General features: G+C 41.2%; 1 protein-coding gene across 1 annotated transcript in view; it reads left to right on the top strand.

Moving 5' to 3' along the window:
- Positions 1-19,800, top strand: part of tns3 (tensin 3) — a 53,501-nt gene that overhangs the window by 14,668 nt on the left and 19,033 nt on the right. The window contains exons 4-14 of the mRNA XM_084120637.1: positions 549-671; positions 769-833; positions 1,847-1,930; positions 3,697-3,800; positions 4,000-4,060; positions 6,503-6,578; positions 6,891-7,017; positions 7,772-7,837; positions 8,028-8,126; positions 15,601-16,263; positions 19,359-19,580. Coding sequence (XP_083976763.1) covers positions 549-671; positions 769-833; positions 1,847-1,930; positions 3,697-3,800; positions 4,000-4,060; positions 6,503-6,578; positions 6,891-7,017; positions 7,772-7,837; positions 8,028-8,126; positions 15,601-16,263; positions 19,359-19,580 — 1,690 coding nt within the window. The remainder of the gene's footprint in view (positions 1-548; positions 672-768; positions 834-1,846; positions 1,931-3,696; positions 3,801-3,999; positions 4,061-6,502; positions 6,579-6,890; positions 7,018-7,771; positions 7,838-8,027; positions 8,127-15,600; positions 16,264-19,358; positions 19,581-19,800) is intronic.

Genomic DNA, 19,800 nt, shown 5'->3' on the forward strand with positions numbered 1-19,800 from the left:
TTTCAACTTAAATTCAAAATAACTCACAAATTTCATGCATATAACCCTTTTTAATTCAGCTCTAAATATCTCACATTGGGTGAATTTGCCGACCTCTAAATATATAATAAATTATATAAGATGATATTTCATGAGTATAGATGGCCTTATATATGGAGTCAGTGTGCATTCAGATACACATGTAGACATTATAAAATCAGTTTTTGGTAAAGTTTTAGGATTTTTAGTTTGCACTTTGAGCAGTTTTATGTTTTTCTATGTGAACTGAAGCATTCCTCACATTCCCTTCATTCATAAGGGGTCAAATTGACCAGCGAGGGAAAGATCTGTTACTTTTTTAAATTAACCACAAAACTCCTCGACTCAATTACATTGTGTGTGTGTGTGTATTCGTGGTTCAAGTGTGACTAAAGCTCTAGAGTCTTGGACCCCTCTGATGAACACTCAATTTGTAAAAAAAAAATGAAAAGATGAGTTTCGGGTCAGAATGACCAGAGGGAAGGATGAGTGTTAAGAGAGTGTGTGTGTGTGTGTGTGTTTCTCCTCAGACTCTGGACACGGGCTGGCCGGACCTCCACGCTCCTCCTCTGGATAAGATCTGCACTGTCTGTAAGGCCATGGAGAACTGGCTGAGCGCTGACCCGCTGCACGTGGTGGTCATTCACTGCAGGGTGAGGCGCCTCACACACACACACACACACACACACACACACACACGCTGTGGAGATCAGTGTGTGTGTAACGCTTCTCCTCTCTCTGATCCACCAGGGTGGGAAGGGTCGGATCGGAGTCGTCATCTCCTCATTCGTTCACTTCACAGACGTCTCTGCCAGGTACTAGTGCTCTTCACACACTCTTCGCTCACACGCTGTGTGTCACATGATCTCTGCCAGGAGCAAAACACACCAGTCCAGTCAGAAAAACACACCTGTCACAGAATCTGGATGAATAAATCAGATGTAGGCCTGGACACTCTTCAGCAGCATTTCACCATTTTATCTGAGAGAACTGTCAGATACACACACACACACACACACACACACACACACACACACACACACACACACAGCTCTGCACCACAACATGTTTAACTAGTAGAATTCATGATCGAAATATACAGCAAAATGCACCTCTGAAAGCAATAATAATAATAATAGTAGCACAATTATTAAAACTTAAAGGAATTATCATGTTTTAATTTTAACAATAGACATTGTTTGCCAAAGAATAAAAGGTATTTTTCAATTTTTAATTTGATTACATTTTTAAAGATTAAATAAATTGTTAATATTATATATTTGATTACCACCATTTTTATAATAAATTTGTATTGAACCATAAATCAAGAAAAAAAATTAAAACGCACAACAGATAATTTCTGGAAAACAAAGCACTTCATAGGCATTATTATTGTAAAAAAAAAAAAAAAAGTTAAGTTGGAGTTTTACGAATTCAATTGATTAGACATGATTTTTGGTTATTAAGTTTAATGAAACCAATTAATAATGTAAAACATGGAATATGGGGAAAATAAAATGGACTTTAGGGGCCTAAAATGATTTTTTTTTAAACTTTTAATAAATTGTTGTTAAATTATATACGTTGCGTGATTTCAATAAATTTTAATTACTTTCATTTAATTTAAAAGTCCGTAAACGACGTCTTCAGCGTGTTGGAAGTGTTTGAATAAGCGAGTGCTTCAGTGATCTTCAGTCACAGGTGTGGAGCCTTTACTCTGAGCTCTCTCTAGCTGATCTAACTCAGCGGTTTGCATTAATGTATTTAGTTTGATTGATTGATGTGAGTTGGATAAGCGCAGCTGATGTGGATGTTCTGGTCCTGACAGTGCAGATCAGGCGCTGGACCGCTTCGCCATGAGGAAGTTCTACGACGACAAGGTTTCTGCGCTGATGACTCCATCTCAGAGGAGGTGATGCCCTTCACACACACACACACACACACACACACACACACACACACACTATTGCACTGATCTGTTCTGTAATGGTGTTGAAATAATGTTGGGTTACACTTTATTTTAAGGTGTCATTGTTACAGTGTAATTATATATTTAATTACTGAGTAATATTAAGCAAATACATGTACTTACTATAGGGTTAGGGTTTGGTTGAGGGTTTGGTTGAGGGTTAGTTGCATGCAATTATGCATAATACTATTTTATTACTATGGTAAGCACATGTAACATATGACTGTGGACACTGTGAAATAAAGTGTTCCCAAATGTTGCACTTGTTCTGTGAATAATGAAAACTGTTGGTAGTCTTGATGGGCTGGAGAGGAGAACATATAATTTCTTCTTTTTGTGAGTATCATATGTATCATACCCCAGGCTTTATGGCTCATATAGTCTGATATAGTGAGAATATGGAGGTAAAACAGCTAAATGTTATTCAGAGGCCCAAACTGAGCAGAAATATGCAGTTTGGTGCAGATGCTGATATTTATCTGAAACTCTGATGCTTGTAAATCAGTGAGATCTTCATAAGACTACTGACATAAAACGCATATAAATATCAATATCTGCCAATAAAATGTCTCAGTAAGATGATATTTAAATGCTTGGTTTTAATATCAAAGCTCTGTAGTTTTATAACATATAATGCATTGTAATACAATGATGGTTGAGAAATGAGCAGATAAACTTTCCTCAAAAGCCTGATGATCATATTTGATACTCATGATTATTATAATAAATGATGTCTGGATAATCAAGTAAAGCTCGGGCGCTTCAGTCCAGTGGAAATATTACTAACATTATCAAATCTCATAACTTGAGTTCCCTTTCCCTCGGTCACTCCGACGTGGGTAACATACGTAACCGAGACGGTACGTAATTAGATTACTTTTTCAAGTTACTAGTAAAGTAATGCATCACTTTTAAAATTTAAAACATATACATATACATACACATATATTATAAAATATATTTTTCAAAGAAGTAATGCAAGTTACCTTGTTTTCCCATTTATTGACTGACAGCTCTCCTGTCCTCATGTTGAGACTAATCGAAGTGCAGAGGCGTGTGTGTGTGTGTGTAAACATTATGGTTATTGTAGTTATAGACTAAATGTGTGCATTTACTCATCTCATCTCATCTTGCACAAAAAAAAAAGATTCAATATTCCTCAAAATGAATATATTGAGTGCATCAGAATACTATGCAAACCTCCAATAATTAAATATGTTAGATAAAACAAATATTTGTATGCATTTAATATCACTTTATTGACCAATGTACTTTATATTGACTACTAAAAATTACTTAATATTTTCAATATTTAATATATTAATATTTAATATTTTAATATTTTTTATTGGTGAAGTTTTGAAGTTGTAAGGTTTGTTTGAGCGGCGCCCTCTACTGTACACGCGTGAATCTGCACTTCCTTCAGCCTGAGGCTTATTATTGCCCTTTTGGTATTAAAGGGCTTTACATTTGCCCAAAAATATAACTTTTTTATAATAAAAGGCCCAGACCAGAGGAGAAAAAGTAACGCAAAAATAATGTAACGCATTACTTTTCTTAAAAAGTAACTACGTAACGCAATTAGTTACTTTTTAAGGGAGTAACGCAATATTGTAATGCATTACTTTTCAAAGGAACTTTCCCCAACTCTGCATGTGTGTAAGTAGAAAGGAAGTGTTCATAAGCTGTGTGTGCTGGTGTGTGTTCAGGTACGTGTGGATCCTCAACAGTCTCCTGAGCGGCTCCATCAAGATGAACACGTGTCCTCTGTTCCTGCACTGCGTCATCCTTCAGGGCTTCGACCGCGCCGCGGGTCAGTGTGTGTTTACTCGCTCACACAGCACCCGTTCACAACATTAACACCCTTATTCTCCTGTTTATCACTGAAGCTGACTCGTGTTCAGTCTCAGTCTATCGTGACTGCTGCTGGATCTGACTTCATGAATCCCCTGCATCATCTCAACACTGGTTTCCAGTGTGATTGTCCCAGTAACCCTGTGCTTCTCCTGCAGTGTGTCAGCCGTATGTGAAGGTGTATCAGGCGATGCAGGTGGTGTACGTCTCAGGAATATAGTGAGTTATTCTGAACATCAGCATTACTGCACACACACTGAAACACTGAGCACAGCCCAGACACACACACACACGACACTAAAGTATTGCAGTACACACTGATTTCACAACACAAAACCCACTGAGACCAGAAAACAAGAAGAAACTTGATTATTGAAAGCAGAATTCCAGAAGTCGCAGGGAGTGTCAGTCTATGGCTTTTCACTGTGAATTATAAGACGGTTTGTTGTTTTACACTTCCAGAACCTGTACAATTATATGAAATATCCTGTTAGATTTATTACAGCTTTCCCACTTACTTTTAACCGATTACACTTTTTGCCATAAAAATTACGATCATTTACAGGTTTGATTTAATGACTCTGTCTTATTTTAGTGTCATTGATGTACTATTATAGTTTTTGTTCATATTTTGAATTAGATTTTATTTGAATATTTTCTGTTTAATTTTAATTTTAAACTTTTAGTAATTTTGTTGTGTGTGTTTGTCATATTTATTGTCTATATAGTTTTAAAGTATGTTTTTATGTTTCAATTGATGTTTATTTTATTTTTAAAATGTATTTTTATTGCTCTCAAATCGATTCATCTAACATAAAAGTTTGTGTTTATAACACACATACACACATACAGTGAGGAAAATAAGTATTTGAACACCCTGCTATTTTGCAATTTCTCCCTTTGGAAATCATGGAGAGGTCTGAAATTGTCATCGTAGGTGCATGTCCACTGTGAGAGACATAATCTAAAAAAAAAAAATCAAGAAATCACAATGTATGATTTTTTAACTATTTATTTGTATGAAACAGCTGCAAATAAGTATTTGAACACCTGTCTATCAGCTAGAATTCTGACCCTCAAAGACCTGTTAGTCTGCCTTTAAAATGTCCACCTCCACTCCATTTATTATCCTAAATTAGATGCACCTGTTTGAGGTCGTTAGCTGCATAAAGACATCTGTCCACCCCATACAATCAGTAAGAATCCAACTACTAACATGGCCAAGACCAAAGAGCTGTCCAAAGACACTAGAGACAAAATTGTACACCTCCACAAGGCTGGAAAGGGCTACGGGGAAATTGCCAAGCAGCTTGGTGAAAAAAGGTCCACTGTTGGAGACATCATTAGAAAATGGAAGAAGCTAAACATGACTGTCAATCTCCCTCGGACTGGGGCTCCATGCAAGATCTCACCTCGTGGGGTCTCAATGATCCTAAGAAAGGTGAGAAATAAGCCCAGAACTACACGGGAGGAGCTGGTCAATGACCTGAAAAGAGCTGGGACCACCGTTTACAAGGTTACTGTTGGTAATACACTAAGACGTCATGGTTTGAAATCATGCATGGCACGGAAGGTTCCCCTGCTTAAACCAGCACATGTCAAGGCCCGTCTTAAGTTTGCCAATGACCATTTGGATGATCCAGAGGAGTCATGGGAGAAAGTCATGTGGTCAGATGAGACCAAAATAGAACTTTTTGGTCATAATTCCACTAAACGTGTTTGGAGGAAGAAGAATGATGAGTACCATCCCAAGAACACCATCCCTACTGTGAAGCATGGGGATGGTAGCATCATGCTTTGGGGGTGTTTTTCTGCACATGGGACAGGATGACTGCACTGTATTAAGGAGAGGATGACCGGGGCCATGTATTGCGAGATTTTGGGGAACAACCTCCTTCCCTCAGTTAGAGCATTGAAGATGGGTCGAGGCTGGGTCTTCCAACATGACAATGACCCGAAGCACACAGCCAGGATAACCAAGGAGTGGCTCTGTAAGAAGCATATCAAGGTTCTGGCGTGGCCTAGCCAGTCTCCAGACCTAAACCCAATAGAGAATCTTTGGAGGGAGCTCAAACTCCGTGTTTCTCAGCGACAGCCCAGAAACCTGACTGATCTAGAGAAGATCTGTGTGGAGGAGTGGGCCAAAATCCCTCCTGCAGTGTGTGCAAACCTGGTGAAAAACTACAGGAAACGTTTGACCTCTGTAATTGCAAACAAAGGCTACTGTACCAAATATTAACATTGATTTTCTCAGGTGTTCAAATACTTATTTGCAGCTGTATCATACAAATAAATAGTTAAAAAATCATACATTGTGATTTCTGGATTTTTTTTTTTAGATTATGTCTCTCACAGTGGACATGCACCTACGATGACAATTTCAGACCCCTCCATGATTTCTAAGTGGGAGAACTTGCAAAATAGCAGGGTGTTCAAATACTTATTTTCCTCACTGTATATATATATATATATATATATATATATACATATTATATAAACTCAAACTTTTATGTTCGATGCGATTAATCGTGATTAATCGATTTGACAGCAAAAGACGTGTATAGTTTTATCTTTAGCTAAGGACGATAGCCCTGGTCTGACAGACAGGTATTGACATGTTGTTGGCATGACGTGTAAGATATGATATTTGATATTTCTCAGCCACATGGGAGCCGGTCACAGAGACAGGATCTGTATAGCACTGGAGCCGGCACAGATGCTGAAGGGAGACATCATGGTACTGACTAACACCAAACACACATTCACCTTTCTATACTGTACGTCTGTCGATAACAGTGAGTAACAGGAAGAGTTCATCAGAGCAGAGGATTGCAGAATATAAGAGCATTACAGAGAAGCAACCAACAGATGGATAGTTTCAAACACTATCACCGTTATCAGGCGTCTGAAGCACTGACAAAGACTTCCTACAGACAGGACTTTAAGAGTTAGCTGAAGAATAAAGGGATGTTGATACGTGAGCGCATGCAGAGTGTGTGCCTCAGACGAGCCAGAGACTGTGTGTTGCTCACGATGGCTGTGTCTGCAGGTGAAGGGCTTCCGGCAGAGCAGCCGGTCCGAGAGAGACGTCATGTTCAGGGTTCAGTTCCACACGGGAGCGGTTCAGGCCTACAGCCTCGTGTTTCAGAAGGACGACATGGAGCACGCCAACAAAGGTCAGCGCGGGTCACCTGAAGGTCACCGCACACACCGCTTACACTGCATCACAAGAACACCACACACACACAGTGTAGTCACCATGGGGACATCTCACAGTCAGACTGGGAGCGGTGAAATATATGATACACCGGTGTTTTTCCAGATGAGAAGTTTATCTGTGTATCATCTTTTTACTCCTTGCTTTTATTTAGTGATTATTTTAATTCCTCTCTGTGTAAAGCACTTTGAATTACCATAGTGTAAGAAATGTGCTATATAAATAAGCTTGCCTTGCATTGCATGGAAGCTAAGTTGACGTGCACAGGTAGTTGTTGCAAAGTTACTGATAGGTCGTAGAATGTCTAAAGAAGACCATCAAAATAAACCGTTACCATGACTTCATCTCACAATTCAAAGTTTACATGTAAACTCGGAATTGCAAGGAAAAAAAAGTCAGAATTGAGAGATAAAAAGTTGCATTTACCTTTTTATTTTTGTGGCAAAAACCAGCTTCTACAGGATTGTGATCCTGAAGGCCTAAAACTAAAGTACAAACATATGAAGCATTAATACAGAGAATATAGGCTATAAATGAATGATATTTTCTCTTTGACTGAATGTTAAAGCGAGTGTCTTGTTAGTAAAGTGTATTTTGTCCTTGGTCTTACCTGAGGTGTTCAGTTCAGTACACAAGCGACAGTATCAGAGGGTTTCCAGATGTTTTCTGTCTGTGTTTCAGCATCTGTTGATGTGCTGATGTTTATCTTTCAGACGCCAGGTTTCCAGATTATGGCAAAGTGGAGCTAGTGTTCTCTGATGGCCCAGAACCGATTTCAGGTTTGTTTGTAATTTACTGCTAATCCTAAAGTTGTTGAATGCCAGCGTTTCTCCACATCAGAGCTTGTTTGCACTTCATGTCCTGAACAAAACTTGCACTGAATTGATCTGAATAATGACTCTGTTGTTTTCTGTAGAGCTGCTTTACAGCTGACTTTGAATTGGCATCTCTCTGTTGTGTGATTGGCAGGTTCAGAGCGCTGGCTGAACGGTCCAGATGTGACGGTTGACTACACCAGCACAGATTCACTCTCTAAATGGGACTCGTATGGAAACATCTGCAGTGAAGGTAGGGAAGATAAGAATGATTATTAGTAAAGGACATTTACTTGAGCTCTGGCTACACAAACACACTAATGTGGATGAGTGAATGATTCAATGACTCACTCATACTGTCTTTTGCTCCCCTGAAAGAGAGACTTTTATTGAGGGACTGGTCATTTGATATTTATCAAGCCATTTCTGATACTAGTATTATTACTGTTGTTACTGTATGAGCCTTTAGGTCCTGACTGAAGCACATGCTCACTCCTTCAGTTTTATAGTGCATGTGCAACCGAAGCGGTTTGGTAGACCAAAATATTATTAGTTGCAGAAAAAACACTCCACAGGAAGTGGCGAAATCCCGGGGCTGTAACAAACAGATCGTTAACGGCAGGAAATACAAACATTCGCCTATCGTTCATCCTCAAATATGGCGTATCACTTGAAGCATGTAAGTAGTCCGCTCGCTCTAATGCTAACATAGATAAATGTGCGCTGTTATTAGGTTCATATTTGTGTTTGTGTGGAGAGCCGCTTACTGCATGGCATTCAGGTGCCGGTGCATCCCTGCATTTAACTTAAAATACTCCGTCATTCAGATAAGAGTAATGAACATGCATATAGATGACGGGTTAGCAACATTGACTTGATCTCTGCAGCCGAAAACACAGAAAACATTATCAATAAATTATTAAAATGTTTAAACGGTCTACTTCTGTTTTTTCATAATTATTACGTTTGCCGGTGCTCTGTGGCAACATGTATGCGTGCGTTAGAGCGCTGATTAGGCCATGTATAGGCAATCAAAGGCTCATTATTATGATTTATGGCTTATTAATATAAATGTGTGATTAGTCGACTAATCGATTAAATGAACGACCACTTGTCGACTAGAAAAAACTTTAGTTGAGGGCAGCCCTATATATACTGTACACTGTACAGCCATAGCTGCCTCTGAACACTACTTCAGTTTATTGTATTGCATAGTTGGGCAAAACTCAGTCTTTTTCTGTACTGTGGCTGTGCTGTCACACACACACACACACACACACACACACTCACTAAAACCACCCCAGAAGTCCAGCATGTTTTCCTGACTGCAGTGAGGCTTTTGGCAGGACAGAACTCACACCCTTCTTAAACTGGCAGGCACAGGAATAGTTTGGCCACAATCACAGCTGTTTTGCATAAAACACATTGATGGAAACTAGTTGCAGCACCTTTAATAAAGAGGGCTTGATCAAACACAAACAGACAGCTGTGCATTCCTGCGGCAAACGCCAGGCCTTGTTTTCACACGCAGACGCCTAAAGCTCACAGGAATTCAGCATCTCGTCCTGAGCCCTGCCTGTTAATAAGGGCTAGAGGAAACAGCACTGGCAGACTCATGCTAGAACAGTGTGATTTTAGAGCTGCTTCCTTAGGGAAGTGCACCACTATTGCTCATAGTTAGTGAAGGGATTTGAACAGACCACCAGACCCAGTGTGAATCCTAGTGTGAATCCCAGTGTGAATCCTAGTGTGAATCCCAGTGTGAATCCCAGGGTGAATCCCAGTGTGAATCCCAGGGTGAATCCCAGGGTGAATCCCAGGGTGAATCCCAGTGTGAATCCCAGGGTGAATCCCAGGGTGAATCCCAGTGTGAATCTCAGTGTGAATCCCAGTGTGAATCCCAGTGTGAATCCTAGTGTGAATCCCAGGGTGAATCTCAGGGTGAATCCCAGTGTGAATCCCAGTGTGAATCCCAGGGTGAATCTCAGTGTAAATCCCAGTGTGAATCTCAGAGTGAATCCCAGTGTGAATCCCAGTGTGAATCCTAGTGTGAATCCTAGTGTGAATCCTTGTGTGAATCCCAGTGTGAATCCTAGTGTGAATCCCAGTGTGAATCCCAGTGTGAATCCCAGTGTGAATCCCAGGGTGAATCCCAGTGTGAATCCCAGTGTGAATCCCAGTGTGAATCCTAGTGTGAATCCCAGGGTAACTCCTAGTGTGAATCCCAGGGTGAATCCCAGGGTTGAATCCCAGTGTGAATCCCAGTGTGAATCCTAGTGTGAATCCCAGTGTGAATCCCAGTGTGAATCCTAGTGTGAATCCCAGGGTGAATCCTAGTGTGAATCCCAGTGTGAATCCCAGTGTGAATCCCAGTGTGAATCCCAGTGTGAATCCTAGTGTGAATCCCAGTGTGAATCCTTGTGTGAATCCCAGTGTGAATCCCAGTGTGAATCCCAGTGTGAATCCCAGGGTGAATCCTAGTGTGAATCCTAGTGTGAATCCCAGGGTAACTCCTAGTGTGAATCCCAGGGTGAATCCCAGTGTGAATCCCAGTGTAAATCCTAGTGTGAATCCTAGTGTGCTTGTTGAGGAGAATGAGCTACTGCTTTAATAAGTGATTTCACCCGCTGGATGAGAAAACAGCTGGAAAAACTTCACAATTGCACATTGAAAGAGGAACGCGAGACACATCTACAGACCAGAGGATCAGGAGTGACTCTTTACACCTAGAAACGACACAAAACTGCATAGCAACACCCTGGCAACCACCCACAACAACTGGGGCCTCATTTATAACCGTTGCGTACGCACAAAAAAGGCCCTGAAAAAGGCGTACGCCACTTCCGACGCATAAGTTGTGATTTATAAAAACAAACTTGACGGGAAAATTTGCGCACCTGCACGCAAACTCTGACCCATGCGTACGAACATTTTGGAGACGGAGCAGTTTGGCGACACCGATGGTGAGTTGGAGTTAAATGTCTTTTTGGTCACTTTTAGAATTTAGAATTAAAATTAAACATAATACAGAAAGATAATACAAATATAATTTCACTCACCAAGCCTGTCACTTGAAGCAAATATCCATGCCTTCTTAAATGTCCGCGCCAGCGAGCGTGTTGGGCCGTTTAGTGAAACTGACGCAAATAACAGTTTAAATACATAAAATAATGATTTAAACTATGTTTTACTTCTGATATAAACATTTAGATTAAATATGCCATTCAAATTAATGGAGAACACTTAAACATGAAATCATTACTGAGAAGTTACAACATTTTTTTATATTCAAATTCAATCAATAGAAATATTTGTTGTGGATGCAATGTTTTTGAACACTTTTCCTGTAGCGTGCTGTGTTTTAATGTTTTAACCACAGAGATAATTGCTTAGCATGATAATACAAGATTGTCTGGGAAAATAGTTTCGTGCAAATAATGCCCAAGGCCTATCTGTTTCCATTAAAAATATAAATCAATTAAAAATACAATTCGGCCAGTGGAAAAGATGAAATGTATTTTACACTATTTGATTCATGTATTCAAAAACAAGACAAGGATAGGCAAGTACATGATTTTTATTAATGTAATGTGTCTTGTACCGTTAAACGTTATCACGTGGATGAATAATCATATGCAAATGATATGCAGATGAGGATATGCATAGTAAAACTAGGCGTTGTAAGCTCCATATATGGTTATTTCAGGGTGGAGAGCATGTGCGCACAATCTTCCGCTGACTGGGATTTATAAAGTGAATTCTACGCAGGTTCTGGCGTACGAACGGTTTTATAAGTCTGAATATTTTTTTGCGTACGTCATTTTTGGCTTTCAGGCGCACGTACACTTTTAGTAAGGTTCCTACGCACAGTTTTATAAATGAGACCCCTGAGCCTCATAGTGGGGTGAAAAAATGCCAACGCTTTTTTCTCCATAAAATGTTTCTAATGTCTGTTGACTCGTATTGGACTGGTATTGTGACAGACACTATGAGAACGGTAATGAAGCTTTGATACGGTTCAGTCCTGCTTGTTTCGTACAGTGACAGCTATGTGTTGGTCAGCGCAGTGTGTGTTTAGCTGAACTGGTGTTGACTCACACAGTTGTGATGCTGAGGCTTCGGCAGGAAGAGGGACTGGAATTGTAATTACAGTGTTTTGTTTTCGCTGGCTAATTCTGGCTGCTTCGGATGACAAAACACAAGAAAAACACCATATAACTTCCTCCCACGGCCTCCCTCAAGATGCGTCTGGAAGCCAAGAAATGAATGCACTTCTTTTGCAAACTAAGGCGAAATTCTAGAATGACTCTAACTGAACATTGCTGTGACGTTTTAGTGAGCGCTTTAAAGAATATTCTGGGTTCAATCCCATTAACATTTGAGTGCTTTAATAAAAATCTGAGCTTGGCATTCCTGCTTTGAAACCTGCTCAGAGTCTTCAGCTGTCAGTGTCTTGTTCTCACACTGATGAACAGTAAAGGTATATTCTGTTAATGAACACTGATGGAGCTGAACTCACACTGAACCTGGACATTCCTCTACACGTTGAGCACATCTGCTCTCTCAGCAATGAGTGAGGGATCCAGCCTCTGTTAATTGAAGGCCTGGATGATCTGTTAGTTGTGGAAATAGTCTGCTTTCATCTTCGGATTGAAGAACTGCTCTGCTTTGTCATTTCTCATCTCAGCTTTACAAGACAGCCTCATGTTTCAGGCCCTTTGAGTGACGTCTGATTCATGAACCAATCAATGTTGTGAACCGATTCTTTCCAATGATCCGCTGCACTGTAAGGAATGACTGACTGTAGTAAAACAACACTCAAGGTAGCTATTGGATGGCATATCGGTGCCTGCATATTTTACTATAGCTATACTTATAACCAAAAGTTATAAGTATGGTTATAACAATATATTTTATTAGTTTATATAATGTTAATATACCAGTCTCCTTGATCAAAGTAATGATAACCACTATAATAATACAGGTGGTACAATAGAAAGCCAAATAATGAATCAGAGTAAGGCAAATCATAAGTTGCCTGTCCATAAAACAAGGCCAGTACTCGTACAATATATAGACAAAAACTCTGATAAAACATCTAATATAATATAAATAAATATTAGTGTTCAATGTTGCTTACACAAAAAAAAGAAAAAATACACAGAAATTTTGAAAACCCTGAGCTCCTGGAATGAACTGCATATAAATTCCATATATGGAGCAGCCCCGTCCTCTTCTATCATGCCCCGCCCCTGTCCTTACATCCCATCCCCATATATGGAAGAACAGCCACACCCTCTTCTCTCATGCCCCGCCCCGTCCTTACATTCCATCCCCATATATGGAAGAACAGCCACACCCTTTTCTCTCATGCCCCACCCCGTCCTTACATTCCATCTCCATATATGGAAGAGCAGCCCCGCCCTATTCTATCATGTTCCGCCCCATCCTTACATTCCATCTCCATATATGAAAGAGCAGCCCCGCCCTCTTCTATCATGCCCCGCCCCTGTCCTTACATATGCCCCGCCCCGTCCTTACATTCCATCTCCATATATGAAAGAGCAGCCCCGCCCTCTTCTATCATGCCCCGCCCCTGTCCTTACATTCCATCTCCATATATGGAAGAGCAGCCACACCCTCTTCTATCATGCCCTGCCCCTGTCCTTACATATGCTCCGCCCCGTCCTTACATTCCATCTCCATATATGGAAGAGCAGCCCCGCCCTATTCTATCATGCCTCGCCCCATCCTTACATTCCATCTCCATATATGAAAGAGCAGCCCCGCCCTCTTCTATCATGCCTCGCCCCATCCTTACATTCCATCTCCATATATGAAAGAGCAGCCCCGCCCTCTTCTATCATGCCCCGCCCCTGTCCTTACATATGCCCCGCCCGTCCTTACATTCCATCTCCATATATGAAAGAGCAGCCCCGCCCTCTTCTATCATGCCCCGCCCTCTTCTATCATGCCCCGCCCCTGTCCTTACATTCCATCTCCATATATGAAAGAGCATCCCCGCCCTCTTCTATCATGCCCCGCCCCTGTCCTTACATATGCCCCGCCCCGTCCTTACATTCCATCTCCATATACGAAAGAGCAGCCCCACCCTCTTCTATCATGCCCCGCCCCATGTCCTTACATTCCATCTCCATATATGGAAGAGCAGCCACACCCTCTTCTCTCATGCCCCGCCCCTGTCCTTACATTCCATCTCCATATAGGGAAGAGCAGCCACACCCTCTTCTATCATGCCCCGCCCCTGTCCTTACATTCCATCTCCATATATGGAAGAGCAGCCCCACCCCCTTCTATCATGCCCCGCCCCTGTCCTTACATTCCATCTCCGTATATGGAAGAGCAGCCCCGTCCTCTTCTATCATGCCCCGCCCCGTCCTTACATTCCATCCCCATATATGGAAGAACAGCCCCTCCCCCTTCTATCATGCCCCGCCCCTGTCCTTACATTCCATCTCCGTATATGGAAGAGCAGCCCCGTCCTCTTCTATCATGCCCCGCCCCTGTCCTTACATTCCATCCCCATATATGGAAGAACAGCCCCGTCCTCTTCTATCATGCCCCGCCTCTGTCCTTACATTCCATCCCCATGTATGGAAGAACAGCCACGCCCTCTTCTCTCAAGACAAGATGAGAAGCGCATTACTGGAGTCTTTCTAGGCATAAGAAACACTGTCGTTTAGATTGACAAAAACATGAGCATTAACAAAAATATTAAAACTTTGGAAAAAAAATGAAAACAGAGAAAACAAAATCTAATTCAAAATATTAACAACTATGAGTATAAAAAAATCACTGATTTAATGTGGTGTAACAACTAATTTCATAGACGACGTGACACCAAATGCAGTATTTCATCACAGAATGCAGTTACAGTTTAATTCAGCATTGGTTCACATTAGGGGGAATGTAGTTTTCATTTCATGCCACTAAGGAGCTGTTTACACCTGGCCACTTCATGTGTTTTCTGTGATCGGATAGCTATCTGATTGTGAAAAGACCAGGTGTAAATGCCCTCCATTCGAGATGGATTTAAATCCGATCGCACAAACCACATCAGGAGGTGGTCTGGGCCGCATTCCAGATGAAACTGGACACGTGTAAATGCATCTGGCTGTTGAAACCACATATGTACATTTTACTCCTCCCAACAATGCTAAAAAATAAACGTGTGAGAGCGTTATAGGCTATATGTCATGTTATGGCCAGATATGACGGCGCTACTGCAACACGCATCACCGCAGCTGATCATCTATTCATCAAGCCAACATGCAAACTATCGCAAATCAGAGTGAAAGTAAGTCGCAGACGCTTAACACACAATCATCTTCATTAAAAGTAAAGAAACAAAATGATCTTACCAGGTCTGTTGCCGCTCTCTCCTATTGCGGTCTTTGATCTTGAAATTAGCTGATGATCAATCAATGCAGCTCATATCTGTTGCTTTCAGTGACGTGAACTCCATTAAATCTGCATATAGCGCGGTAATTGAAGATCGAATTTATATCCGTTTTGCGAAAACACATTTATGTGACCAGGAGTAAATGGAATATTTTTTATATATCAGATAGATATATGATCAGTAAAAATGCATGAAGTGACCAGGTATAAACAGGCCCTAAGTGCATGAGCAGTGTGAGATGTCTTGCTTGTTTCCTTCATGCAGTGTTTAGCGTGTTGAGTGAGGTGTGTTTGTCCCCCCCCAGCGGGTCCAATCCTGGAGCGACTGGTGAAGCGTGACGTCAGCAGAGGCTCCACCCCCTCGGGAGCCCCGCGGAGCCCGGACCACACGCTCTCGGCCAGCACCGACTCCGGCCTCTCCAGCGCCCCCGACTGCTGGCCCACCCCGGGGCCCCGAGCGCCTCAGCCCAGCCGGCAGGAGCGGGTGGAGCTCAAGCGGCTGCTCAGCGGCTTCGGCCTGGACGAGGTGAGCCGAGCCCCTCCGCAGAACCACCTGAACGGGCGCCCGCGGCCCAAGGAGCGCGAGACCGACATCCTGGACGACGAAGTCCTGAGCTCGCGGCACGACCTGCACAGCGCGGACAGCCTGGGCACGCTCTCCTCGTCCTACCACAAGAGCAGCCAGAACTCGCTGCTGTCGGACGGCTTCGGCAGCCCCGGGCGTACGGAGGAGACGCACACGGGAGCCATGGAGGAGTACGAGCGGAGAGTCGCTCACAGAGGCGCTTCCCTCCCCGCCGGCTCTCCGGGCCCCAGGCACCCGTTCCCGCACGGGGGATACTCCACACAGACCTGGGTCCATCAGCAGCAGCTGGTCACGGCACAGCAGTACCTGTACCTGCCAGAGGAGGACGCCGGCGAGCAGCGCTTCCACAGCCACACGCAGGAGCTCCTGCCCAAACACGCCGGTCAGCACACGCAGCTTTCTCTCATTACAGTTATGCTTTGGTTTAAACCTTTTCACAAAAGGCCCCCAGAATATTTTGTTGAATGGATATCTTAACATGCAATATATCAAAGGAAAGAACAGAGCCTCTGCTTTTAAACAAAAAAACTGTTTTATTCTAGCATCATGCATTCTTTTTTTATCATCACTTAAATGTGGGTAAGTTTCATAAAAAAACAAACATTTTGAGCAACAGCTCAACAGCAAGAACTCAACTCAACAGCTTTACAAGGGATAGTAAAGACAAAACCTGCCAACAAATAAAGACTAAAACACTGTATAACAAGAAGGTAACAAGGTACAGGTGAGACTAATTAATTGTCATAGTAACAAACAATAGTAACTATGGAAACAAAGGCAGATAGGAACTAAATGCAGGGAGAGAACACAGGCACAGCAAGACAAAAGTATATCAAGATAAATGTCCAAGTACTCCAAACACAGGGAATCTTGACTGTTACTTAATGCAGGTCTATATAATAACGTTGGGGCTTTTTACAACTTAATTTCACCTTAAACTTAAATTAGCTGTAATACGAAAGTAAAGTTTCCATTCAAAATAAAACTAAAAACATTTTGTTTGATTTAGTTTACTTACTATAAGCAAAGACAACTTTGAAAGACCTTAAAGTCCCCCTGTGGTGAGAATCCAGCTTTTAATGTTGTTTATATGTCTATAGCCCAGCCCTATTCGGACGGGACACGTTTAGCATGGAGAGGTGGGGTAGAGTAATTATTACCAGAGCTTCTCTGTGATTTTAGTCCCGTCCGAATGTGCATCTCAGAGATCATCACGGACAATGTCAGTAAATATAATGGCAACTTTTACCTTCAGTAAAAAGGTCTGGAAAAATGACCTCAGGTAATACTGATCCCGTGCGAATAGACCCACTGTAAATATGTACGTAAATATTCCGTCATTTCCTGTTTAAAAGTAGTTTTCTGCGGTTTCTCAAGTATGGAGACGCTTGAAAAAGCATTCAGTTGCGTTCTAGATGCTAGGACGAGTCTGTGGCAAAACTCAAGTGTTTTCCACACACCATTCAGATCAGAAAGAAGATCGAAACATCTTTTAGTGTTAGGTAAGAGCCTTTTACCAACACAATCCAATCTGAAGTTAATTTATATAGTGTTCGATAGAGGTGGGCGGATCGATCCTAAAATATCGATACTTCGATACTGACGTGGTATCGAAAAGGATCGATCCTCACATAAAAATATCGATCCAAATGTGTGTGTTTTTTTACCAGTAATTTTGTATTAATTTAGCACGCAATTCAGTGCGTAAAATAAGCTTCTAAGTGGAAAAATAAGCGAATGTTAGCGGATAATTGTGTAGGATAGAACTTTTTCTCCTAGTCATCTGGATACAAGACGAAACCAATCAATCACAGAGAGCGTTCGTTGCTGGTGCTTCACTGAGCTCACAGGCACGTTTGGGAAACGAAGCCTTGCTTAGATGACAGAGAAACAATCGGGAGTTATTTTGAAATAAACAAAGCAAAAGTGTATATAACGGTTCAAAATGTTGAGGACAGTAAGATTTTTTTTAATGAAATTAATATTTTTATTCAACAAGGATCGATGCATTAAATTGATCAAAAGTGACAGTCAAGGGTTTTTCACTGTTAAAAAAATCTACTTCATATAAATGCTGTTCTTTCAACTTGGTTCATCAAATAATTCTGCATAAAATGTATCATGGTTTCCACAAAAAAATATGAAACTGTTTTCAACATTGATAATAATAAGAAATGTTTTCTGAGCTGTAAATCAGCATATTAAAATTAATTATCATCATAACTGGAGTAATGATGCCGAAAATTACGCTTTGATCAATTGAATAAATTACAGTTTAGTATGACATAGAAAACAGATAGCCTATGTTAAATTGTAATATTACAGTTTTTACTGTATTTTTGATCAAATAAATGCAGAAGAGAATTAAAAATCTTACAGACCCCAAACTTTTGAACAGTAGGCTAGTGTACAATAGTACTTTTACTATAATTAGGGTAGTTTTGTAAAAGTCACTGACTAATAATTACAGGCGAGTTGAGAGCACAAATCACAAAATATTTAGTAGTAATGAAAACGTTTTCAGATTTAGCATATTAATGATGCATTCACCTCATAAATCATGACACACTGCTCTAGCACAGGAAAGTGCATACAAGTTCAAGTGCATGCTTTTAAAATTAAAAAGTATTGGTATCGATATCGGCGATACTGGCCCTGTATTTACTTGGTATCGGATCGATACCAAAATTTGGAGTATCGCCCACCTCTAGTGTTCGACCGGACCTAAGTGTTTTATAAATATATGTGTTTGCACACATGATATTAGCAAGCAACGCAATACACACATAATGACAGGAGGGTGACGGGGTGTGTAAATCGAGTTACTCCTTCTGCTGGTTTTACTGGGATATACAAACCATGTGTAAGTTCGACACCATTGCTGAGTATTTCCTCCTTAAAACTGCAGTGAACCAAAGACAGTCTCAAAAACACGCTTTGAAATCGCTGGTGTTTCTGACGTCACAAACTACCTTGTAACCAATCAGATCAACGTGTGATCGTCAACCAGTGGATCTCTGAGCTGAGTGGAGGCGGGACTCATTTGCATATTCATAGAACCACGCATACTAAATGAGGCAAGGGTGTCGAGTTACAGTCAAGATATTTTGAAGTATGACAGATTTTTTTTTCCAAGGAAAATGTTTAAAGATGTCATTTTGGTGATCAAAGATGAGTTTTAAGGGATACAATTAATGACTACAGGGGGACTTTAATGTTTCTTGTGATCTCTTCTCAAACTATGCATCATATGTTCTGTGATGGACTAACAAAAAAAAATCATAAAAATACAATAAAACCCGCAATAATTTCTGCAATCAGTAAAGCTGCCAGTATCTGTTGTGCACGTCAAGCTAAAATACTATTTAAAGTCAGTTGTTTCTTTTCCTTTTTTCTATGGGGAGTGTTAATTTAAACAGTTTAAACCATGATTTTGGATTAGACCAGTATAAATGACGGTCATGTGGGTGTTTTCAGAGCAGAAAGAGCCTCCGGTGAGGCCTGAAACCCCTCGGATCCAGGAGCCGGACCACAAACATGACGAGGAGTTCAGCTCACTCACGCTGGACATCGACAACTCCATTCACCAGCTCAACCAGCTCATCCTGGACCTGGACCCCAGCTTCGTGCCCATCTCCACCAGACCCAGCTCAGCCCCGGGGGACGCGCAGAAGGACAGCGAGAGGAGTCGGCACATGGGTAAGATCATGATCAGACATGCTCAGCATGAGGTTATGTGCTTCCTCTCAGCATGAGGTCCAGTAACAGCCTTTTCAGGGGTTTAACCTGGAAACCTTTGAGTTGCAGCTCAGATCTTTAACTAGTAAACCTGAGTGTGACACAAACAAGCACAGAATAATTCATATTCATGTGGTCATTATCATAAAATAAGCCTGAAAGAGTTATCGGGAACATGAAG

This window comes from Abramis brama (genome assembly GCF_963993115.1).
Source record: "Abramis brama genome assembly, chromosome: 7".
In the NCBI taxonomy this organism is placed as follows: Eukaryota; Metazoa; Chordata; class Actinopteri; order Cypriniformes; family Leuciscidae; genus Abramis; species Abramis brama.